At 41.0% G+C, this 27,434-nt stretch overlaps 1 protein-coding gene across 1 annotated transcript in view; it reads left to right on the top strand.

Moving 5' to 3' along the window:
• Positions 1-27,434, top strand: part of nav2a (neuron navigator 2a) — a 260,418-nt gene that overhangs the window by 129,378 nt on the left and 103,606 nt on the right. Inside the window, exons 7-11 of the mRNA XM_061974799.1 lie at positions 1,183-2,317; positions 5,560-5,669; positions 5,757-5,865; positions 8,008-8,412; positions 21,623-21,748. Coding sequence (XP_061830783.1) covers positions 1,183-2,317; positions 5,560-5,669; positions 5,757-5,865; positions 8,008-8,412; positions 21,623-21,748 — 1,885 coding nt within the window. The remainder of the gene's footprint in view (positions 1-1,182; positions 2,318-5,559; positions 5,670-5,756; positions 5,866-8,007; positions 8,413-21,622; positions 21,749-27,434) is intronic.

The raw sequence follows: 27,434 nt of genomic DNA, 5'->3' as shown, positions 1-27,434 counted from the left end.
CGTTAAAAACAACAACAGTAGATTTTACAGTCCAAAACTGGCAGCTCAGTCAACAGAATTTTAACGCAAAAAACGGTAGTCGTTTTTTTAATTTATTTACAGTAATATGCTGTAAAGAACACCGTAAAATGTATTGTCATTTTTATTAATTTGATGGCTAGTTTGCTGTAAAGTTGTCAGGACTTGGACTATGGCTTGGTTTGTTCTCCCGAGGTGCAAGTGAATTGGACCAGATGTGGCGTGAAGGTAAATACATGATTTATTTAAACACTATAACTACAAAAAAAAAGATCAAACAAAAGGCGCGCACAGGGGCGGAGGTACAAAACTTGACTATAAACACAGAACTTGCACATTGGCAGAAACTATGAACAATTAAACAAAACTTGCAAACTATGGCATGAATAAAGAAAACTTACTTGGATGAAAAAACAGCATGAAAAAGCGCAGCAAGGGTCATAAGTGTGTGGAGAGTATAAATGCGGGATGTCGTCAGAACGACAAACTGAAAACAATGAACTTAAATACTATAGACATGATTAACGAAAACAGGTGCGTGACTCAAAACGTGAAACAGGTGCGTGACGTGACAGGTGAAAACTAATGGTTGCTATGGTGACAAAACAAAAGTGCACAAAAAGTCTAAAAACAAAACCGAACATGACCAAAACAAAAACATGATCACACAGGCATGACAAAAGTTAAGTCTTTTTATTTAGACAACAACATTTTTGGAGACTATGATAATATACTGTAATATTTGTTGCACTATTGGATACTATTAAAGTTTCAAAAGTATACAATTTCAAGCATTTTCCGTCAAAATGGAGAGAGAGAAAATATTAAGTAAATATGTTAAAATATTAAGTAATATTAAGCCAGATCTGGCCCCCGGGCCTTGAGTTTGACACCTGTGCTCTACCATGTCTAAGACCATGAAAAGCTGCTTTAAAGTCTATTCTCTGAGCAACAGGAAGCCAATGCAGTGACCTAAGAACTGGACTAATATGGTCATTTTTCCTGGTTCATGGTTTATAATTGGTACCGGTATCGATTCCCAGGTACCGGGAATTGGGACTGTATCGGTTGAAATGCGGTTCCCTCGTCACACGCAGAATTCTCACAGGAATGAGGCAGAAATACAACCTTACCGACTGTACTTGTTTGTGTTTACTGATGCAGATTGCTCGGAGGGCATGGCCTCGCAGCCGTCGCTGATCACGAATGAGAATGCGGCGTCGTCTGCGGTGACCATCGGCTCCTCCGCCAACATCCCCGCTGCTACCGCCGCGCTGGTTCTGGCCTCGTCGTCTTCGTCGCCCTCCACGGCCATCCCCCACCCGAATAGCAACAGCAAGCCTTGGAGGAGCAAGTCCATTAGCTCCAAGAACGCCCCTCAAGCCCCCTCCTCCGCCGGTGCCATGCAATCAACAAAACAAGAGACCTCCTGTAAGGCCGAAGCTCCTCCTAAGGCTGCCGCGCAGAAGTCAATGCTGGAGAAGCTGAAGCTCTTTAACAGCAAAGGAGGCTCCAAATCCTCCTCCGCATCAAACGGAGTAGGTGCACAGAGCGATAATGCGGCGCCAGGTATGCAGGTGGAGAGAGCAGAGACGGGCTCGAACACCGACCCCCTTGAAGAAGACGACGGAAACATTCGCCCGGGAATGAACGGAACCTCTAACGGAGCAGGTGCTCACGTTGCCGCCACCGCCAGCAGCCCCAAAATGGCCTTGAGGGGCATCGCCCAGCGCACTTTCAGCAGAGCTCTGACCGCCAAAAAGAGCTCTGTCAAAGGCCCGGAGAAGGACAAGGAGAAGGGGAAGGAGAAAGGGAAGGATGTGGGAAAACGCCTCTCCATGCAGGAAAGGACAGAACTCAGGGGAGAGGAGGTCAAGGAGGAAGTGGTTGGCGGAGATTCGGACAGCTCGAACAAAAAGACCTCGAAAATCGCCAGCTTCATCCCCAAAGGGGGTAAAATGGCCAAAAAGGACAATTCCACCCCTGCACACAGCGGAATACCAAAGCCAGGAGGCAAAACCCCGGCCGGGGGTAAAGTGAAGGAGGCCGGGGATAGACCGCGGAGCATGAGGCTCGGTGGCGCCCTGGCCATGCACCGGGGTCCTTCGGAAAAGGACGGCAAACACTCCGGCACTACCTCCGGCCCGCACGCCGCAGACGGGAAGACGGGCTGCGCCTCTGCGGCCGGAGGAGGGAACACGCAGAGCACGGCCTGCAACACCGTCAGCGTGCAGCTACCTCAGAACCAACAGCACCACAGTCACCCCAACATGGCCACCGTCGCACCTTTCATGTACAGGTGAGCTCACACGCTCGCTGGACCATGCGTGCATAATGCAGTCAGATTCTTGGTCATAGGAGAGGCACATACAGTTGTGGTCAAAAGTAAAGAACATAATGTCATGGCTGTCTTGAGTTTCCAATAATTTCTACAACTCATTTTTTTGTGATGGATTGATTGGAGCACATACCTGTGGGTCACAAAAAACATTCATGAAGTTTGGTTCTTTTATGAATTTATTATGGGTCTACTGAAAATGTGACCAAATCTGCTGGGTCAAAAGTATACATACAGCAATGTTAATATTTGGTTATTTTTGTTTAATCTGACATCACATGGACAAAAATAAGACCTTCTGGAGGAAAGTTATGTGGTCAGAAAAAAATGTAGCTGTTTGGCCACAATACCCAACAATATGTTTTGAGGATGAGGCCTTTAATCCCAGGAACACCATCCTACCGTCAAGCATGGTGGTGGTAGTATTATGCTCTGGGCTTGTTTTTCTGCCAATGGAACTGGTGTTTTACAGAGAGTAAATGGGACAATGAAAAAGGAGGATTACCTCCAATTTTTTCAGGACAACCTAAAATCATCAGCCCGTAGGTTGGCTGTTGGGCGCAGTTGGGTGTCCCAACAGGACAATGACCCCAAACACACGTCAAAAGTGGTAAAGGAATGGCTAAATCAGGCTAGAATTAAGGTTTTAGAATGGCCTTCCTAAAGTCCTGACGTGTGGACAATGCTGAAGAAACAAGTCCAAGTCAGAAAACTTAAAAATTTAGCTGAACTGCACCAATTTTGTCAAGAGGAGTGGTCAAAAATTCAACCAGAAGCTTGCCAGAAGCTTGTGGATGGCTACTAAAAGTGCCTTATTGCAGTGAAACTTGCCAAGGGACATGTAACCAAATATTAACATTGCTGTATGTATACTTTTGACCCAGCAGATTTGGTCACATTTTCAGTAGACCCATAATAAATTCATAAAAGAACCAAACTTCATGAACGTTTTTTGTGACCAACAAGTATGTGCTCCAATCACTCTATCACAAAAAAATAAGAGTTGTAGAAATGATTGGAAACTCAAGACAGCCATGACATTATGTTCTTTACAACTGTATGTAAACTTTTGACCACGACTGTCGGTACTAATGCATACCTGCCAACTACTCCGGTTTTCCCGTAATTAGTACGGTTTTCATCAACCTATTCCGGGTTACGGTTGCAGTGATAAAAAATACGTTTTTTCATTAATTAAAAAAAAATTTTTTTTTTAAATGCGCGAGGCTATTTATAGCACCGCTGCCAAGCACGAGGCACCTGTTGCCATTGTTTCCAAACGAGCGAACGATCATGGAATCAGCCGGAGAAAAATCGCAAACGAGTCTTAAACCGAAAAGAAAACTGCAGTCATTCCGTGAAGAATATTCAAAAGCCTATCCGGGAATAATTATCCGTTCCAAAAAGGGTGAAAACTACGCGAATTGCACCTTGTGCAGACAAGATTTTTCGATCGGACACGGAGGAAATAGCGATGTAAAAGACCACGTTGGGACAAAAAAACACAAGTCTAATGCCGTTGCTAGCGATACAAGTGGAAAACTTTCAACGTTTTTCGGATTTTAGCCACAAAAAGGTAATGACACTAATGTTATCTATTGGAATTGTTTAGTACTGTTATACTGTTAAAAGTGTTTATACTATTTATGCTTTCAAGTCCAAGTTGAAGAAATCTTGTTAAATGTTGACAGCATAACTACCAAAATACAGAAGTATGTCCTTAATATTTTTGCAGTGCTATTTCTGTTGAAAAGTTAAAATGATTACATCAGAGATGTGATGTGCCACTTTTCAAGTGTCTGATGGCTTAAATTAATTTTCATTAATTTTTCATATTTTGAATTCTTTTGAAAGGCTTACAAAAAAACGACATTTGAATTGTAATTCCATGCTATTGACAGGACTATTAATTTTAATGAAGTTAGCTTACCATGTTTACAGTATGATAATTGTGATAGAAATGTGAATTTTAGGCACAGAATATTTTTTACAATTGAACAAGGCAGTAGATTATACAAGCTTGGACAGAAAGTTAATAATGACACCAATTTTTTTTTTAATGGAATTGTTTAGTACTGTTTTACCATTTGTTTACTGTAAAAAGTGTTTATACTGTTTATACTTTCAATTAACAAATTGAAGTCTTGTGAAAGGTTGACAGGATAACCAGTGAAAATAATTTCAAACTATTGAAGTTAGCTTACAGAATAAACATGTCAATCAACCCATATGATTTTTGCTGTAATATTTTTGTTTTGAAAAGTCACTGTGACTGATAGAAAAGTGATGGTTTTTGCAACATTTTAACCTGTCTGAATGCTAATAATCATTTTGCGTCGGGGGGCGAAGCCTGAACCCCCCACCAGGACTTTGTCCTGGACCTACCGGGGCCTGCGGCCCCTGGACCCTGGCTACTAGGTTTTTCTGATTTCAAAAGTTGGCAGGTATGCTAAAGTAACAACGAAACCTTTTATTTTATTCTTCCCGATTCTAATAGACTCATAATGTTCAAAAATGTTAATAAGAATCAATTATTTAACTAAAAAAACAAAAAAATTTAAGCCATCTCCATGCAACCAAAAGGAGTTTTTCTAACCTGGATAAATCACTCCACGTAAGTGGCTATGCCTGTGACCTTCGATCCCTCAGGCGGTAGGTACTGCATCAAAAAGCGACATCAGTGTGTAAAGGATATCACCACATAGGCTCGGGAACACTTCAGAAAACCATATATAACTACAGTTTGTCGCTACATCTGTAAGTCCAAGTTAAAACTCTACTATGCAAAGCGAAAGCCATTTATCAACAACACCCAGAAACGCCGCCGGCTTCGGTGGGCCCGAGCTCATTTAAGATGGACTGATGCAACGTGTAAAAGTGTTCTCTTGAATGTCTGGCGGCCCCCGAGCCTTAATTTGCCAAGGTTTGGGTTATGCCATATACATTTCGTACTGGTAAGATTGCAGATGACACTAATATCCATTGCTAGTAAATGTCGAAGGTTCCATGCATCTTTCCTCTACTGGCATTTTGGACTGTAAGCTGCTCATATTGGAGCCTGGTCACAAGACGGGAAACACAGCAGATTTAATTCTTAATCAGGTTTATCCCTCTTTTGTGAAATATCAGCTTCCCACTAACTGCATGGTAATTCAGAATAAACTTGTCTTTGTTTTGATTATTCACACAATCCATCCCTGCAGATCTCAAAACGAGGCCGAGGGAGTCGTGAGCAGCGAGTCCAGTTCAGGAAGCAGAGGCGGGGATGTTTCCTTCAGCAAGACCAACCAGCCGTCAATCGAGGACCTTTCAGGTTGGTGAACATTTCTCTCGTGTGGCAAGAGTTTTTTTTTGTATCGTCGTCGTTGAATCTGGTTATGTTTCTTCATGTTGTCCTCAGGTGAAGACCCAGAGACGAGGCGGTTGCGGACTGTCAAAAACATTGCAGATCTGCGGCAGAACCTGGAGGAGACCATGTCCAGCTTGCGGGGAACTCAGGCCACACACAGGTAACTGCGATGTTTGTGGATAATAGTTCATTATTTTATCTGTTTTATTGTTTTTATCTCATAATCTCTTCTTTGCCAAGCAATTGAGGGTTCTACAGTCATCCCTCACCACATTGTGCTTCAAATATTGAGGCTTCCCTACATTGTAAATATTTTTTTAACACATATTCTACATATTTTGGGGCTAAATGATATACAATTTAATTAATATATATATATATATATATATATATATATATATATATATATATATATATATATATATACATATATTAAGTTAAAATTAAAGTTGTAAATCATAAATAAAAACAGAATACAATGATTTGCAAATCCTTGTCAACCTATATTCAATTGAATAGACTGCAAAAAGATTATTTTTTGCAAATATTAGCTCATTTGGAATTTAAAGCCTGCAACATGTTTCTAAAAAGTTGGCACAAGTGGTAAAAAAGACTGAGAACGTTGAGGAAAGCTCATTAAAAAAATATTTGGAACATCTGAGCAACTGCTGTGTACATGTATTCAGTTGCTATTTTTTAATGGACAGAATAGACTTTATTTATCCCCCAATGGTGAAATGATATACCGTAGTTGCAGTGCAGATGCAAAAAGTCCACAATAACAAGGTAAAAACACATGAAAACAAGAGCACAACAAACATAACATACTTTAAAAGAGCACAGAGCTGATGCAACCAGCTGCCAGTTCAGCGGTGCCATTTCTGCATACAGCTACAAAACACGACGAAAAACCAAGAAATAAGCAATAAATAGTACATATTGTGTGCGGAAAAGACCCAACAAAGTACCCAAGAGAGCCGACTTCGTCCTAGGCTACCCACTAGCTTACTGCCAATATCCGGTTTGCGCGGATGAGCGAGAATCTGTCTAGGGCAGGGTTCGGCGACCCAAAATGTTGAAAGAGCTATATTGGACCACAAATACAAAAAAGTAATCGGTCTGGAACCGCAAAAAATGTAAAAACTTATCTAAATGTTATAATGATGGCAACACAGGCTTCGCAGAATGACGGAAATCTTCATTGACAAAAATGTTGAAATATAATATTAATTCTACACATTTTTACAACATTGGAAAACATTAGTAGAACTTCTGAGAGGGTGAGATAACTCCTGGAAATGACTGTCTTAGAATAGCCAATGGTATAGATGTGTGTGTCCAAGTTAAAGGAAACGACAGGCTGTCTTCTTCTAATGGATTTATTACAATCTTTGCAAGCTGGGTAACGTTTGCTGTGGTCTGGAACAACATGGCTCACAAACAACTATCAGAATGGCAGCCAATATTGTCCAGGGTGTACCCCGCCTTCCGCCCGATTGTAGCTGAGATAGGCTCCAGCGCCCCCCGCGACCCCAAAAGGGAATAAGCGGTAGAAAATGGATGGATGGATGGATATTACATACAGATATTGTGTCATGAGACATGCAAATATATATTAAATACACAAGGGACATAAGTAAAGGAAATTAAATGAGCTCAAATATACCTACAAACGAGGCATGATGATGCAATATGTACATACAGCTAGCCTAAATAGCATGTTAGCATCGATTAGCTTGCAGTCATGCAGTGACCAAATATGCCTGATTAGCACCCCAACAAGTCAATAACATTAACAAAGCTTACCTTTGTGCATTCACGCACAGCATAAAAGGTTTGGTGGACAAAATGAGACAAAGGAGTGGCATTAAAACACGTCTTTCTGTGGCAGTGTCGGAGAAAGTTATACATGTAAACAAACTGTCGAGTCACGGTCCACACAACGGTGAGTTCAAGGGCTGCTGAAATTAGTAGGACTAAACGGCGCTCGCCAAATACTGTCATCGGTGAAGCATAAACACAAATATATTAAACAGTGGGCTTTCTAACAAATAGGAAGGTTTGTGTCATGTTTGTCCTCCTACAGAAACCATATTACAACAAAAAACAGATTTTTCACCCCATTTTTTGTTTTATTTCCATGCATTTTTGAAAAAGGAGACGTTCAGCCAGGGCGTCGGCAGATCCAAAAGCAGTGTGTGTTTGAGAGACAAGAGACACTACTACAACATATACTAGAAAAGATGCACATTTGAACCATTTCATTGTAATAATTTTTGCATTTCTGCATTCCTCTCCCCAGCACCTTGGAAACCACGTTCGATGGCAGCGTCACCACGGATGTCAGCAGCGGCAGCAACACCAGCGGAGGAGGACGAAGCATCCTCAGTCTCACCTCCTCCCGGCCCTCCTTGTCGTCATGGAGACTGGGCCAGTCCAGCCCTCGACTCCAAGCGGGGGACGCCCCCTCGTCGGGGAACGGCTACGCGGGCCGGGCGGCCGGCGTCCAAGCGGGCCGCTACTTGTACCCGGGGCACCTCAGGCGCCAGCTGGCTGGCAGGAGCGGAAGCCTCGGCAGCGCGGAGCTCGGAGACAGACCCGGGGAGGACGTGGACCTGGACGGGATAGCCATGGAGGTCACCGGCTACATGAGCGACGGAGATGTTCTGAGCAAGAACGCCACGCGCGCGGATGACGTCGCCAGTGGGTGAGTGCACTCCGTAGTGCGGCTGCTGCTCACTGCTCCCCTCACCTCCCAAGGGGTCAAATGCAGAGAGTAATTTCACCACACCTAGTGTGTGTGTGTGTGTGTGAGACTATCAGTGGTACTTTAACTTAAATGCAGACTCTCTTTTTATATATTTTTTGACGTAATTATACAAGTTGCCACATGATGGCAGCAGGGTACCTTTCTTACTCGCGGTGCCATTCATTTGTTTTATTTTGCTGGAATCCCACAAGTATCCGATCACATACAAACACTGACATGCTGGTGCTTTGATATCTCCCTAAGGGTGAGGGCGGTAGCGAAAAAAAAAAAAAAGCCGAATGTGTGAAACTGTGTTTTTTTTCTCTCCCTATAACACTAATATTATTATGATTCAATGTGTTTATCAAAAACATATTTGAAGACTACAATGATCAAATATTTTAATTGTCTTATTTCTGTCCGCTGTGTTGTGTACCTAGCATTAATACTACAATTCCCAGGATGCATTGCGGCGACAGGCGTGCTTTTAAAGTGGTTTGCCACGCCCCCTTCCCTCTTTCCATCCATTTTTTTATAGTATTTATTTATTCATTTGATAGGGAAATCATAATACAAGTAAAGAGAAAACAGACAATTTTTTTGCCCCCCCCCCAAAACATTTTTTTTAAATAAATAAACTACAGAAAAATAATAACACCCCCTCACACCCCCCGTCCTACATTTCAGTCACAGTGGATATCAATGTACTGCATTGGCGTTGTTAGGCCTATTTTAGGGGGGCTCAAGCCCCCCTAAAATATTCTTAAGCCCCCCTAAATAATTTGGTGGTTTTTTTTGTTTTTTTTACAAATACATGCCGACATACTCATTATAAAGTGGCCCAAATATGAGTTTAAATAAATAATCATATAACTTGTTATTATTCACTCAGTTTCCCCTCACTTCGTAGCGTAAGGTAGAGAGCCCCTTTAGTGCGTCGGTATCCAATCCATTCCACTTGTTCATACAGAAAATGCCCACATCACTCAAATTCCAGTCCGTATTTTCTCTGCGACCTTTCTTGCGGTCCTGTAGCACATTATCTTCCTTTACAATGAGTGAAGCTGCACAAAACCTTGTGTGTGCAATTGTAAATAATTTATTTTTTAAGTTTTGTGTTTCTTGTAGAATCTATATAAAGTAATATACATTAGCCTATTGTTAAAATAATTAAAAAAACATCATTAAATATATTTGTTTTATTGTATTGTTACATTAATAGCTGTTGTATTATTATAGGATGGCTTGTTAAACATTTCATAGGATTTTCAGAGGGAGGAAAAACCAAGACATTTAATATAAAATGTAAAATGAATAAATACATAAAAAGAAAAAGAAAAAAAATGGTTATTTCGGTTCATTCCGTCCTGTGCATTTAAAAAAAATAATAATTATAACAATAATTAATTTCTAAGTCTTTGTTAGCCGTTTGTGAAGTTTTGTGCTCGTGCGTAACATTCGCTCGCGTCCTGTGCATCTCCTGGGGGCAAAGCCCCCCCTGTCTTTAAAAGCTAGTGACGCCCCTGATGTACTGCCTTCCTCTTCACCACAAGCAGATAGAGAATCACAATAACTGACTAAAAGGGGGAGAAAAAAAAAGGTAACAACAAAAATAAAAATCACAAACATACAGAGAAGTGTCACTGAATAAAAACAACAACAACAAAAAAACAGAGTTGAGGTAAGTGGAAAGGTTCATTGTCAACAGTGAGTGTTACATTTATCCTATAGTGTCTTTAATTTAGCTGTGTAACTAATTATGCAGCCCCAAGTCAAGTCAAATTGTTTTTGATGTACCCCTCAGATTATATTTCATTTTCTCTAAATCCAAGAAAAACATGAGGTCCTTAAGCCATAGGGAGGCCTTGGGGGCAAACTGTGATTTCCACTCCAATAAAATCCTTCTTCGAGCTATTAATGATTCAAAGGCGATACTATCGCTAAAAGTCTGCTTAATTTTTTTATAGTTTGGTGAAGTTCCAAAAATAGTCAATTCTGCACAAGGCGTCAATTGAAAATTTAGTGCATCTGCAAGATGTTTAAAAATTTTAGTCCAGTAGGCTTTCAGACAGGGACGGGACCAGAACATGTGTGTCATGTTTGCAGGAGTCAATTGACAGCGATTACATGTATCTGCAATATTGGCATACATTTTGGAAAGCTTAGCGTTAGTAAAATATATGCGATGGACAACCTTAAACTGTATAAGATTAAGCTTTGAACAAGATGTATTATCATGTATTTGTGTCAATGCAGATTTCCAGTCATTGTCATCCAAAACGTTGCCAAATTCTGCATCCCTATCGTTTCTAATTTTGTCAAGAGATGTCTCTTTAAGATGGAAAATTAGGATGTCAATTTTAGAAATGATGCCTTTCTGATTTGTGGGGATTTCCAAGAGTGAGTCTATTACAGATTGAGGGTGAACTATTTGGGAAAAGAGCTGTTATTTGTGTGCAGGTGAGCCTGAAATTGTGGCCATTTAGTGTCTTTTTGCCCTAAAATACAAATATTATCACGATTCAATATGTTTATCAAAAAAATATTTGAAGACTACAATCTTCAATTAATTGAATTGTCTTGTTTCTGGCCGCCGTGGAGTGTACCTAGTCATAACACTACAATTCCCAGCATGCATTGCGGCGACAGGCTCGTTTGTTAAGTGGTTAGCCACGCCCCCTTCCCTGTTCGACTTCCATAGCGGTGATGCCCATATGTCGCCAAAGTTGTTCGTTTGAAGTTGAAAAGGTAATTTATCCCTTCCTTCACACAATTTTAAGGGGAACTTTTACTGTTTATTGTGTCTTCAAAATTCCGTTTTTTAAAAGCGTTATAAACATATGTAAGATACATTTGAATAGCTCATGTTGTGACGTCATCTGCTAGCTTGTAAATGCATAGCTTTGCTGATTTGGCGAGATCAATTAGGTATTACTTGTGTACAATATCATAATTAAGTCTGGATTATTGTTAGAAACTACCTAATTAATTTAGTATGTTGATAAAAGCAAATTCCTTGACCATGTAAAAACATTTTTCATTGCTTTACAAATCACTATAAATATGTCGAATTTTAAGGTGCTTTATCCTCAACACCGATGAAGGCTAAATCTAATTACACATTTGATAAATATATACATGTTTTGGAACATGTTTCAAGATTTGTTGAAATATGTTGTTTTTAGTGCCTTTAACACAGAGGTGTTAAACTCGTTTTAGGCTATGTCTACACCAAGCCGGATAACCCCTTAAACCAGGGGTGTCAAACTCAAATACAGAGTGGGCCAACATGTAAAACTGAACAAAGCCGCGGGCCAAGGTTGAACAAATGAACCTTTTAATAGGGACCCAAACAAGTTTTGCATTGAATATTGAACAAGCAAGGCTTATATAACTTTATAGTGACATGCAAAATCAAGTTTCAGATAATAATAACAATAATAAAAAAATATCAATGGCATATCAAATAAAATGTAAATAAAAATTGAATGCCTCTTTTCTATTTGCAGCCTTCTGAGGTAAATATCAAAATAAACTTTTTCCACAGGCTAATAATACATTTGAAAATAAAATAACAATAATGAATGAATCAAACATTCAAGCCTTGAAGTAGCAAGAGAAAGTGCATGAATAAAACGTTAATTATTGCTCAGTTTGCTACACTGATTTGCTTTAACACTGAATATGGAACAAGCAACGCTTCTATAACTTAATAGTGCAAAATCAGCTTTCAAAAAACAAACGAAAAAACATCAATGGTATATTAAATACAATTTAAATAAAACATTGAATGCCTCTCTTCTATTTACAGCCTTCTGAGGTAAATATCAACATAAACTTGGTGGACGAGGGCGGGGTTTGGTGGTAGCGGGGGGTGTATATTGTAGCGTGCCGGAAGAGTTAGTGCTGCAAGGGGTTCTGCTGTATTTGTTCTGTTGTGTTACGGTGCGGATGTTCTCCCGAAAAGTGTTTGTCATTCTTGTTTGGTGTGGGTTCACAGTGTGGCGCATATTTGTAACAGTGTTAAAGTTGTTTATACGGCCACCCTCAGTGTGACCTGTATGGCTGTTGATCAAGTATGCCTTGCATTCACTCATGAGTGTGTAGAAGCCGCATATATTATGTGACTGGGCCGGCACGCTGTTTGTATGGAGGAAAAGCGGACGTGATGACAGGTTGTAGAGGACGTTGAAGATAGTGCCTTTAAGGCACGCCCCCAATAATGTTGTCCGGGTGGAAATCGGGAGAATGGTTGCCCCGGGAGTTTTTCAGGAGGGGCACTGAAATCCGGGAGTCTCCCGGGTATATCGGGAGGGTTGGCTAGTATGAGTATTAGCGGTGGATGCTGCCAGCTCTAATGTTAATTTGATATTGCCTCAAGGGCCAAATTAAATTACACGGCGGGCCAAATTTGGCCCGCGGGCCAGAGTTTGACACCCATGCCTTAAACTAATAATTATTTAGCCTAAGCCCCGTTTCAGTCACACTAAACTATCGTTTAAGGTCCCCCTCCTTGGATAATTTTTTACACGGGTAAGTGTGCCGTGTATTTCTTGAATCTCCGGCTCTCAGCTTTGTATGGACTCATTGATCGTTTACAAACTGAGTTCGGAGAGGAAGTGACGCCAGAAAGACCGCGCCCCACACAGGAAGTGACGTCAGAAAGAACGCGCAACAGCCAGCTTCATAATAAAGCGGTTTCGTAACTCGGAGCTAACCACTGGAAATATGGAGGCGAGTCATCCAGACATGCCCGTGTTTCTCCTTCCGTCAGTACAGACGCTTGTGGAAATTACACATGAATACCTTAAGAGAAAACGATTGCAGCTATCTGGGATACAACACTTCTTAGACGGCAAGAGAACTTTCGAATGTCCGGGTCAGCTTTGATTCTACTTACCGAAAAACTTTGTCCATTTGTCGAAGGAGAGACTTTGTATTACCTGGTCGTCGAGGGTAGACTACGGAAAAAGAATGTAATTAAAATATTACAATAAAAATATAGAAAAAAATACCGGCAGCGGTAAAGTTTAGATCCATGAAAGAAAGAAGAAAGTGAATGAATGTTTATAACTGAATAAATTTACATAAAAATGTGTTTTCTTTTGTATAATTTTTTTAAATGAATGAAGTAACGTTTATGACAACCTTTTTCCAAAACACAATATAGAATGTGAGATGTAACAGGATAACGCACACGTTTATCATTCGTTTTCAAAAGGGTTACAAAAAAGTGGGACCCCCAAAATTTACAGTGGGATCCCATTTTAATGAGTTGATGGTGTCCCTGGGACCCATCAGTGGTGCGTGCAAAACAGCAGCTGGCGGCTGTGGCTTGCGGGCCGGTTCTAATACTAATCAAATATCATCCCGGGGGCCATAGATAATTAATTTGCGCGCCGGATCTGGCCCGTGGGCCTAGACTTTGACACATAGGGTGTAAAGTAAATGACAAACAATAAGTAAATAGCTCTTCAAACAAGGACCATTTCGAGAAATACAATTTTAAATCTTGGCAAGTGGCAAATCATGGCCTTGACTTTGACATATAGATCCTAGTGTGATCGTAGTATGATAGCATGTGTTGGTGTGAGACGTGTCTGCTGTGTGAATCCTGTCCTCTGCAGAGCACGAGGCGCGGCAAAGTTGTTTACTGTGAAAATAGCTTTTTATTCAGATGAAGCAGTTTGACGTGGCTGGTGGGCTCTAAGCTGCAAATCCTTAAGGTGTTTTAGCCCGCGTTTGTGTACTTGTGCAGAGAGTATGTTTGGTGGGACGAGTTTCCCCGAGGCTTAAACATTTTAAAAATGACACGGACTGATGACACCCCAGCTTTACAGCCTCGAGGCCATTTAGCAGTTAGCAATTTCACAAGCATGCCGGCATCCACTAACTGGTTCTTCCACGCTGAGGTGTGATGTTTACTCAAAGGAGAATGAGTAGCTGTCCTCGGGAGCATAGCAATATTGCAGTTCATGTCCTCATGATACAGTGTTGACTACAGATGGGCCATATAGTCCAAAATCTATATTGCAGTATATATTGCAGCCAGTAGCCATATCGATATACCGTATTTTTAAATGAAGACATGTCAAATAAGTCACCAACAGTCCTGTGTAAAATGCAAACATTCGTATTAAACAGGTTCAAAAACTAGTCCGGCTTTCGCATGAACTGGTCGATAAATCAGGTATGGCTTTCAGATTTGTCAGTTTACATTACCGCTGCTATTAATGAATTATTAACACAAATGCAAGTGTTGTGTATACTGGAACAAGTACTATCTGCACCATTAGTCACCTGGAAAAGTAATAACAGCTTCACATTTATTTATAGCATACTTGCCAACCTTGAGACCTCCGATTTCGGGAGGTGTGTGTGGGGGGGCGTGTTTGGGGGGCGTGGTTAAGAGGGGAGGAGTATATTTACAGCTAGAATTCACCAAGTCAAGTATTTCATACATATATATATATATATATATATATATATATATATATATATATATATATATATATAAGAAATACTCAAGTAATGTCAAGTATTTCATATATATATATATATATATATATATATATATATAAGAAATACTCAAGTAATGTCAAGTATTTCATATATATATATATATATATATATATATATATATATATATATATAAGAAATACTTGACATTCAGTGAATTCTAGCTATATATATATATATATATATATTTATTTTATTATATATATATATACATATATATCCATCCATCCATCCGTCTTCTTCCGCTTATCCGAGGTCGGGTCGCGGGGGCAGCAGCCTAAGCAGGGAAGCCCAGACTTCCCTCTCCCCAGCCACTTCGTCCAGCTCCTCCCGGGGGATCCCGAGGCATTCCCAGGCCAGCCGGGAGACATAGTCTTCCCAACGTGTCCTGGGTCTTCCCCGTGGCCTCCTACCGGTCGGACGTGCCCTAAACACCTCCCGAGGGAGGCGTTCGGGTGGCATCCTGACCAGATGCCCGAACCACCTCATCTGGCTCCTCTCAATGTGGAGGAGCAGCGGCTTTACTTTGAGCTCCCCCCGGATGACAGAGCTTCTCACCCTATCTTCTAAGGGAGAGCCCTGCCACCCGGCGGAGGAAACTCATTTCGGCCGCTTGTACCCGTGATCTTGTCCTTTCGGTCATAACCCAAAGCTCATGACCATAGGTGAGGATGGGAACGTAGATCGACAGGTAAATTGAGAGCTTTGCCTTCCGGCTCAGCTCCTTCTTCACCACAACGGATCGATACAGCGTCCGCATTACTGAAGATGCCGCACCGATCCGCCTGTCGATCTCACGATCCACTCTTCCCTCACTCGTGAACAAGACTCCGAGGTACTTGAACTCCTCCACTTGGGGCAGGGTCTCCTCCCCAACCCGAAGATGGCATTCCACACTTTTCCGGGCGAGAACCATGGACTCGGACTTGGAGGTGCTGATTCTCATCCCAGTCGCTTCACAGTGATATATTAAGAGAAATACTTGAATTTCAGTGTTCATTTATTTACACATATACACACACATAACACTCATCTACTCATTGTTGAGTTAAGGGTTGAATTGTCCATCCTTGTTCTATTCTCTGTCACTATTTTTCTAACCATGCTGAACACCCTCTCTGATGATGCATTCGGATTCGTCTCCTTGTTGTGTGCGCAGTTGTGCACTGCACTCTTTAAAAGCCGTAGATGTTATTGTCACATATGCATGTACAGTAGATGGCAGTATTGCCCTGTTTAAGAGTGTCACAACATTGCCGTTTACGGCAGACGAACTGCTTTACGGTAGACGAAAACGTGACTGCTGGAAGGACGTTAATGAAACTGCCTAACAATAAACCCACATAAGAAACCAAGAACTCACCCTCCATCATTCTACAGTTATAACGTCATTGGGCAGGCACGCTGTTTTATTGTGGGAAAGCGGACGTGAAAACAGGCTGTCGACTCTATGAATTTCGGGAGATTTTCGGAAGAAAATTTGTCCCGGGAGGTTTTCGGGAGAGGCGCTGAATTTCGGGAGTCTCCCGGAAAATCCGGGAGGGTTGGCAAGTATGATTTATAGTTAAATGTATTACAAGCTCATCTGATTACATTACATATAGCAACCACTTCCCCCGCTTCTCCTCTTCTTTTTTTTTTCTTTCGACCCAAACCACCTTTTTTGCCCCGGGCTATGTTGCCTGATCAACCTTTTTGCCTTCCCCCGTCTCACATCCCTCCTCCACCTTGAGCAGACAGACTGAACCTTCATACCAACACTGCACATGCATCGCTGTGCACTCACAGATGATATCTGCTCGATCCACTCTGCCCTCTGCTGCTGATATCATGCAAATAATGGCTGATTCAACTCAGAACTGATATCAGACACACCGTTTGGTTTGGAGATTTTCATAACCCGGACGCGTTTATCTTGAATCGGACAAAGCATGTTTAAAGCCGAAAGGTACGTGTGGTGATTTCCAAATACAAAGTGTTGAATTATGGGTTTTGTTTTGCAGTGGCACAGCTGAGTCAGCACACCCTGGCTACAGTTTCAGCCCATAAACTTTGTCTTGTTTAGGCACGTCTGTCCAGAGTCGGTTACAGGTTAACAAGCATCTGCAACCTGGAGGAAGCTCGCTCAGTGCATGTCTTTGTTTCTCCTTCTCACAATGTCTGCTTTTTTTTGTACGATTTAATGGACTGCCTTATGTTTTCATTACCCAGTGGGCTATTATTATTACGACGAGGTAATGTTTTCGTCGGCAGTGGAAAGAAAAGCAATGTGGAATCAGAAAAATGTTTGATTTCCCTCACAATGTACGGTCTTTCCAAGAATATTTGAACTGTTACGCGCCAGTGGAATTGTATTCTTGTGCTTGTGGGAAAGTAGAACATCTGACAACTTGCAGAATTAGGTACATTGTGATAATCAACTTAAATCATCAGTGTTCCCGACCAGACTGCAATGTGTTTGTGGTATTTGCTGGTGGGAAAGTGAATTTTACAACAACTCACGATTCAATTCGATTAAGATTCTTGGGGTGGCGATTTGATTCAGAATCGACTCTGGATTTAACACGATTTTTTCGGTATATCAATTAGTAGAGATGTCCGATAATGGCTTTTTTGCTGATATCCGATATTGTCCAACTCTTAATTACCGATTCCGATATCAACCGATACCGATATATACAGTCGTGGAATTAACACATTATTTTGCCTAATTTTGTTGTGATGCCCCGCTGGATGCATTAAACAATGTAACAAGGTTTTCCAAAATAAATCAATTCAAGTTATGGAAAAAAATGCCAACATTGCGCTGCCATATTTATTATTGAAGTCACAAAGTGCATTATTTTTTTTAACATGCCTCAAAACAGCAGCTTGGAATTTGGGACATGAGGGGGTTGAGGTGGGCGGGGTTGAGGTGGGGGTAGGGGGTAGCGGGGGGTGTATATTGTAGCGTCCCGGAAGAGTTAGTGCTGCAAGGGGTTCTGGGTATTTGTTCTGTTGTGTTTATGTTGTGTTACGGTGCGGCTGTTCTCCCGAAATGTGTTTGTCATTCTTGTTTGGTTTGGGTTCACAGTGTGGCGCATATTTGTAACAGTGTTAAAGTTGTTTATACGGCCACCCTCAGTGTGACCTGTATGGCTATTGACCAAGTATGCATGGCATTCACTTGCGTGTGTGAAAAGCCATAGATAGGTATTATGTGATTGGGCCGGCACGCAAAGGCAGTGCCTTTAAGGTTTATTGGCGCTCTGTACTTCTCCCTACGTCCGTGTACCACTCCGTACAGCGGCGGTTTAAAAAGTAATACATTTTACTATTTGAAACCGATAACGATAATTACCGATATTACAATTTAAAGCATTTATCGGCCGATAATATCGGCAGTCCGATATTATCGGACATCTCTATCAATTAGTATAAAAATGGAAAACAGGTTACAGTTTACAAAAGCTCCTCTTGGCTGCTGATGTGTACGTGCAGAGATGGCCTACAACAGTGGTTCTCCAACAAATACCTCCTTAGAAAACACCATCAAAATTACCAACATTAAATTACAGTAGCGTAGTAGGCCTAAAAATTAATTAAAACAAGGGAGAGGTTTTATTTAGCAAGTATATTTAATATTTTTGGCCACTGTAACATTACACAGTTTGAACAGTAACACTGTGTTTGAATATTTAATTCAGTGATTCATTAGCTGGAGCCTGAGTACCACAGTTTTGAAAATGTTTCCTCACCATAGGGCAAGAGATCTGCTTCTCAGCTATGGTCCGAATGAGCCGCAGCGATACGCGATTTTAACGCACTTTTCCACCACTTGTGGTAGTAATGACATTCTCAGACACACAGAAGAAGTCTGGAGCTAAAGTCATAGAGAAGTTTCTTAAGCGCAAAAAATATGACTAAAGTGATGAAGCTGTATTGAAATTAAATGACTTTCATTTTATTGACAGTTTAGTTTAGAACCATATTCATTATTAATTTACTTTATTTTAGCACAACATAATTTTATGTAAATATACATGTTTTCAGTATTAATGACACTCTACTTATGCATTATTTTGAGTCAGCACTTATTTTTCTAATCTGCCTGACCTAAGCCATGATAATAATCTTTGTGATTAACTCATGTTTTCAGATCATTTGACAAGATGTATCCAGTTAAACTGTAAGCAGGTTATATATAATCATTGAATACGAATAAAATCAAGAACAAGATAACTCAAGATAACTCATAACTCATAAAAGGCTATCGATGCTGTCATCTAGCAAAGCTGAATTTGACCAAGCAACCCCCCCGTACCAAAAAGCCCTTGATGAAAGCGGATACAATTTCACCCTCACCTATGAACCCACGCCAGGAAACCAGCCAAAAAAGAACAGAAAACGAAACGACATCATCTGGTACAACCCCCCATACAGCAAAAACGTCTCAACGAACATTGGACACAAATTCCTCAATCTGATTGACAAACACTTTCCCAAAGACAACACCCTAATAAAAGTATTCAACAAGAACAACATTAAATTGAGCTACAGCTGCATGAACAATATACGACAAATCATATCAAACCACAACAAAACAATTGCAAATGAGCCGTCGACCCCCAGACAGAGCGACTCCAAAACCAACAAAGGATGTAACTGTCGAAAGAAACCTGATTGCCCTCTCAATGGGGGGTGCTTACAAACATCAGTTGTCTACCAATCTAAGGTAATACGCAAGGACATTAACACATCTGACACATATGTAGGATTAACCGAGGGAGAATTCAAAACCAGATGGAACAATCACAAGGCTTCTTTCAGGAACAAAAACCTGCGAAATACCACAGAACTCAGCAAACACATTTGGGACCTCAAAGACAATAATGTTGAATATTCAATAACATGGCAAATTCTTGCATCCAGCACACCTTACAATAGTGGTAATAAAAGATGCAACCTATGCTTGAAAGAGAAACTGTTTATTATTTACCGTCCAGACCTGTCATCCCTCAACAAGCGCAGCGAAATTGTAACAACATGCCGCCATAGACGGAAACACCTCCTAGGTAACACATGAGCCAATCACCACGCCCCTAGGCCAGCCTGTACCCACCCACTCTGTGCCCTATATAAACCATGGTATGCGAATGCTCCCATTAAAATCTCCTGATGATTGAGGGTACCCCCCCTCATGAAACAGGCCTGTAGAGATGAAATAGTCTTGTGATTTTTTTTCCCACACATACATATATATATATATATATATATATATATATATATATATATATATATATATATATATATATATATAGCTAGAATTCACTGAAAGTCAATTATTTCTGATATATATATATATATATATATATATACATTTTCTACCGCTTATTCCCTTCGGGGTCGCGGGGAGATAGATATATATATATATATATATATATATATATATATATATATATATATATATATATATATATATATATATATACTTGGTGAATTCTAGCTGTAAATATACTCCTCCCCTCTTAACCACGCCCCCGCCCCAACCACGCCCCCCGCACCCACCCCCCCACCCCCCACCTCCCGAAATTGGAGGTCTCAAGGTTGGCAAGTATGCCCTTGGTTCTGTCTCAAAAATGTTTAAATTATTTACAATTACGCCCCTATATGGAGGAGTCTGACTACTTGTGTAACAAAACAGAAAAGTTGCTAAGTTGGCAACACTGATCTCTGTGTCTTCTTATTCTCTGGCAGACAAGGTGCGTATGAGTTAACACGTTCTCATGCATACCGCCACCAGTAACAATAGTATAAAACTATAGTATAAAACTATTCGCGGCAGGCCGCCTCAAATAATAAATATATGGGAAACACTGCACAATGCTCACATGTTGAGGTCACGTTTAACATCTTGGTCACGCCAAGGAAAGACTGTGCTTTTGTGTATACTGTACGCTTTGAATCGACCTTTACTCAGATGCCATATTGAGATAAACCAGAAAGGGTTATACCGTTCAGGCTTATGTTTCTTTCTACTCACTTAACTGTAAAAACAAAATCACCACGGTCCCACACAGAAAGCACTGAGCCATCCAACGGTCCAGCCTCAACTTAAATCAGCAAACATTTCATTGAGTTACACCTGAGGGAAATGTGTCAATATTTAGCTCCATTAGGAGAGTCCTAAACGGGTCAATATTTGGGGGATTGGTCGGTGTTGTTTTAGTCTGAGTGGGAATGTTTGTGTAAGTGCTGCTAACGGTCACCCTCGGACGCCTACAACCAAAATATCAAATTCGAGTCTCACGAAATGAATGCCCTGATTATTAACAGTAGCTCTGACTGTACTTACATAGGAACATATTTTTTTAGCCTTTCTGAACATCCAGTTACGCCTTTCAGACGGTTGAAATAGCCCAGCATGGAGCCGATCTCTTTAACAGACCACTGCTGTTTACTATCAACCACTTGAGAACTGTCTATTCACGTCCTCGATAGTTTGTGCTCCTCACTGTCATGGAGGTCCTAAATGTAACGTAAGGAAGAACTAGATGACTGTGCGTGCGTCCTGCTCTCGAAAGAAAGAACCGCGTCCTAAAACACATGGCACTTAATCATCGTCTTCAGTTTGAAGTCAGTACCTGATGTGAGTTTGTGTGTTTTACAGCTACATGACGGATGGGGGTTTGAGTCTGTACACGCGGCGCTTGAACCGGCTGCCAGACAACAACATGTCTGCTGTTCGAGAGACGCTGCATCGGAACACATCTTCAGGACAGGGAGATGCTGACAGGTAGGTCTTAACCAGTGACGTGCGGTGAGGTTGATGGCTGGTGAGGCACTGACTTCATCACAGTCAGATTTACAAACATATGAACCCGAAAGAGTATCTTATTCACCATTTGATTGGCAGCAGTTAACGGGTTATGTTTAAAAGCTCATACCAGCATTCTTCCCTGCTTGGCACTCAGCATCAAGGCTTGGAATTGGGGGTTAAATCACCAAAAATTATTCCCGGGCGCGGCGCCGCTGCTGCCCACTGCTCCCCTCACCTCCCAGGGGGTGATCAAGGGGATGGGTCAAATGCAGAGGACACATTTTATTACACCTAGTGTGTGTGTGACAATCATTGGTACTTTAACTTAACTTTAACTTTACACATACAAACTGTAGCACACAAAAAAGCACATTTAATTAAAAAAAATGTTATTATGGTCTTACCTTTACTTATTGTGTCCTTGGGCAAGACACTTCACCCCTTGCTCCTGATGGCTGCTGGTTAGCGCCTTGCATGGCAGCTACCGCCATCAGTGTGTGAATGTGTGTGTGAATGGGTAAATGTGGAAATAGTGTCAAAGCGCTTTGAGTACCTTGAAGGTAGAAAAGCGCTATACAAGTATAAACCATTTATCATTTATTTATAACTAAAGCCCTCACTTAAACTTTCCACGTGCAAGATTGAATCTATTTAAAAAAGTGTAACCGAGGGTTTCTAAATGTCGCCTATACTGTATGAAACTACAAAATAACAAACACGGAGGCCCGATTGTAGCTGAGATAGGCTCCAGCGCCCCCCGCCACCCCAAAGGGAATAAGCGGTAGAAAATGGATGGATGGATGGAGGCTCCAGTTTACACGAGGACCACTTTATTTACCTTTTTCAAAAACTTCCGCTCCACTCCAACGTGTCGTCACTTCCGCTCTTAGCGCCTTCAAAATAAGAGCTCAAGGCATATACTGTATAACAGCGCATAACAGGAACTTAACATCACAAAGAGGAACGCCCATAAAAATAGGTTACAAAAGTTATTTAATAAGAAGCCAAAAAGTGCAAAAACAATAATGTTCGTGTTGGAGGAGTTGTGAATTAGGTACACCTGCAGTCTGCAGGTGTACCTAATGTTGTGGCCCTGCAGTCATTCACAACTCCTCCAACACGAACATTATTGTTTTTGCACTTTTTGGCTTCTTATGAAATAACTTTTTTAAATAGATTCAATCTTGCACGTGGAAAGTTTAAGTGTGGGCTTTAGTTGATATAACAATTCTACGGCGGGGGTGCAGGAGGCGAGCCTCAGCCAGTGCGTCTTTTGCAGCCCTTTTATGATCGCTCAGCACAAGAAATACTTTACACACATACAGTTGTTGACAAAATACACTGTACATTATATACCTCAGCTAACTAAACTATGGAAATGTATAATATAGTTCATATAGCAATACGGTCTCACTGCACAGCAGGCCAGCAGTTAGCCGGGTCCGCAATCCATGTTGAGGCATTGAGTGACGTGCCTCAACTGGCTGCTGTTCACCGCACCGTCTCTTCTCAGTATTTGAACGGCAAATGTGAAAATTCAGCGATTTTTTTTAATAAAAATAATCTAAAACGGGTGAAGTTAAATGGAAAATAACTTTATAGTATAATCACTGGATACATATAACAATTTAATTAAAAAAATTATTTTTACATTTTTTTTTTTTCCATGATGGCAGGTGAGGCCCTGCCTCACCTGCCATCATATCTCACTGGTCTTAACGGACCAATGAGATACAGTATTATTATTAGTGACTGCTAGTTCATTTAGGGCCCTATACTCCCATTTGCGTTGAAAAGGGACCTATGATTATTTTAATCTACATTTAAAACAGTGATTCTCAAACTGGGGTACGCCAAAGAATCAATTAAATAAATATTGTAATGATGGGACTCGAGCCATTGTCAAAGGATTAACACCCTTCAATGGAAGTCGTTACTATCCGACAACTGTAGACCGTAGTCAATGCCAAAATGAACAACTAAGACACAAACAGAACCGTTTTACCTGGTCATTTCTATCACTTCTCACACGGGAACCGAATTTTCTCCACATTGTCCGCTTACGTTTGCCCTTTCCCAGCCTCCCATAGCCAATCAACACGCAGAACACATGTAAACAAAGACGAACATTGGCAGAGACAGTTGCACGAAACAATGATGCCTTTGAGGGCATGGGAAACCACAACATTTGTTAAACACTGAATAAACCACATGTGGAACATGAAGTAACATAGGACCCAGTCTGTTACAATGTAAATAAAAAGTATTAAAAACATGAAATACGATCCAAAATATCTTATCAACCGTAAATGAAAGGAGATACAAATTAATTAAATCATCTTATGATTTGATGATTTGACATTTTTTTACACGAGTATCCAACATTGTAACATTTGTAAGTCAGAAAAGATAAATAGATCCTCATAGTAACCTGTTTTAATGCACGCTTGAAGTCACGCACGTTTGTCTTATTCGTAATCTCGCATCCAAGTCGTGAATGAAGACAGGCTCATTACTAATGACACAGACCTTGCCATGAAGCCCTATTTATACTGTGTGAAAATCATGGAACAGGGAGTTTTACTAACACTTGTAAATCCAAGAAAAGGATAACACATTGCTCAATATTTGTACGTTTGTTGTCATGGCAATGTAGTGCGTGTATGCACGCTACAACAGCTTCTTCTTCTGGCTGGATGTAACTTTGTAGATGAAAATTGGAAACACGCTGAGGCATTTAGAAGTGGTGACTGAGCAATGGACCAATTATTAATCAGAGCGAAGGAGCTGGAATTCACTACGTAAAGGATAATGGGTGCAGTGATGAATAATAGAACAAATAATAGGCTATATGTAATATATGTAGATGTATATGTTATATACTTTGATTCCAAAGAATAAACGATTGACGTATACAATATCTAGTATTCGCTTACATGTTTTGTAAATGAAAGTGAGTTGAAAAATAAAGCTAACGTAGATCCACGCTAATGTCCTCTTCGTAACAGCCACAAAAAGGTTATAACCCTCCCAAATATATTACAATTTCAACAACGCCCACATTTAAGGGTTGCTACACCCGGAGTGCGCATCTTTAATGATGGCGCGCACTGACAGAGCTAGTAATGAGAGTGTTAGTTATTTAAGGTAACTGTTTCAACCAACCAGCATTTCCTGCTTTTCACATAATACCTGGTCAAACTGGGGATCATCATCATCGGCGGTCACTCGAACGAGTATGACGATCCTCCTGGTAGAGGTGTATCCCTTTATGGAGGATGCCTGTGCATGACTTAGTTTAACGTGGGGAGACCGGTGCACAGACAGTCACCACACGATCCTTGACAGAATCGGGTCAGGGTCCAGTGGCATGGAGTCCGAAACGAATGGGGACTCTTTTCTGCTGCAGCCTTCTTCCGCCATCGCAGCCGTTGTGGTAGTTCTTAAAGGGGAACATTATCACCAGACCTTTGTAAGCGTCAATATATACCTTGATGTTGCAGAAAAAAGACCATATATTTTTTTAACCGATTTCCAAACTCTAAATGGGTGAATTTTGGCGAATTAAACGCCTTTCTATTATTCGCTCTCGGAGCGATGACGTCACAACGTGACGTCACATCGGGAAGCAATCCGCCATTTTCTCAAACACCGAGTCAAATCAGCTCTGTTATTTTCCGTTTTTTTCGACTGTTTTCCGTACCTTGGAGACATCATGCCTCGTCGGTGTGTTGTCGGAGGGTGTAACAACACGAACAGGGACGGATTGAAGTTGCACCAGTGGCCCAAAGATGCGAAAGTGGCAAGAAATTGGACGTTTGTTCCGCACACTTTACCGACGAAAGCTATCTACGACAGAGATGGCAAGAATGTGTGGATATCCTGCGACACTCAAAGCAGATGCATTTCCAACGATAAAGTCAAAGAAATCTGCCGCCAGACCACCATTGAATCTGCCGGAGTGTGTGAGCAATTCAGGGACAAAGGACCTCGGTAGCACGGCAAGCAGTCTGTTCCCGCAGACGAGCGAGCTAAACCCCCTGGATGTCTTGGCTCACACCATCCTTTATGCCACCGAAGATGATCAAGAGAAGAATATCGACCCTAGCTTCCCTGGCCTGCTTACATCAACTCCAAAACTGGACAGATCAGGTTTCAGGAAAAGAGAGCGGATGAGGGTATGTCTACAGAATATATTAATTGATGAAAATTGGGCTGTCTGCACTCTCAAAGTGCATGTTGTTGCCAAATGTATTTCATATGCTGTAAACCTAGTTCATAGTTGTTAGTTTCCTTTAATGCCAAACAAACACATACCAATCGTTGGTTAGAAGGCGATCGCCGAATTCGTCCTCGCTTTCTCCCGTGTCGCTGGCTGTCGTGTCGTTTTCGTCGGTTTCGCTTGCATACGGTTCAAACCAATATGGCTCAATAGCTTCAGTTTCTTCTTCAATTTCGTTTTCGCTACCTGCCTCCACACTACAACCATCCGTTTCAATACATGCGTAATCTGTTGAATCGCTTAAGCCGCTGAAATCCGAGTCTGAATCCGAGCTAATGTCGCTATAGCTTGCTGTTCTATGCGCCATGTTTGTTTGTGTTGGCATCACTATGTGACGTCACAGGAAAATGGACGGGTGTGTATATAACGATGGTTAAAATCAGGCACTTTGAAGCTTTTTTTAGGGATATTGCGTGATGGGTAAAATTTAGAAAAAAACTTCGAAAAATAAAATAAGCCACTTGGAACTGATTTTTAATGGTTTTAACCCTTCTGAAATTGTGATAATGTTCCCCTTTAAATCTACCGTCTTCCGCCTGCTCCGCCATTGAGGTCTTCACCGTATCCCTGGCTAGGGGGCAGTCAGGTACTAGGCCTTTGCCAAGGTACACCTGGGGTAACAGTAGTAAAGGGGTTAACCTCCTAGTGCCCCAAGACCCCATAGATGAGCCTCCACTGCCGGATGCACTTAAACGTCATGGCCAGGACACCAAACTGGGGATAGAGCTAGTTAAGCACCCTGGACATGTTTTTGACCTCCATGACATTCAAACAGAGGAGTCAAACTATGTTATTTACTTTTCTCAAGGAGTACTTTAGGTCATTCAGCCTTCTAAGGGAGTATTTTGATATATAATAGCCCTTCTTTTGGAATCTCTTTTAAAAGCTAGACTCCTTATCTACCAGATAATACTGTACATGAAGCTATCTTTTGTGCACTCACAAGAGTGAGTGATGGCAATATCAAATCTTCCGAGCGTGTGTAATGCTTACTTGTTAAATGACGGTCTCTTTTGTTTTAGTGTATTTGCCACAAAGTTGGGATGTCTCAGACGGTTGCCTAGCAGCCACACGTGATGTCTAGACTGTGAGAAGTCAGCTCCAATAGTAATTGGTTAACCTTCAGTGGTGCCGGTGTGGGGGTTTGGTTGTTTTTAACAAGTGTCAGGCCAGTTTACAGGCTGTCTTTTAAGCTAAGCTTTATCTTGTTCTACAAAAGCCAAAACCAGTGAAGTCGGCATGTTGTGTAAATCGTAAATAAAAACAGAATACAATGATTTGCAAATCCTTTTCAACTTATATTTAATTGAATACACTGCAAAGACAAGATATTTAATGTTCGAACTGAGAAAATGTTTTTTTGCATTAACATCATTAACT

This window comes from Nerophis lumbriciformis, linkage group LG15 (assembly GCF_033978685.3).
Source record: "Nerophis lumbriciformis linkage group LG15, RoL_Nlum_v2.1, whole genome shotgun sequence".
NCBI lineage: Eukaryota > Metazoa > Chordata > Actinopteri > Syngnathiformes > Syngnathidae > Nerophis > Nerophis lumbriciformis.
This window is presented reverse-complemented; position numbering and strand designations above follow the sequence as displayed.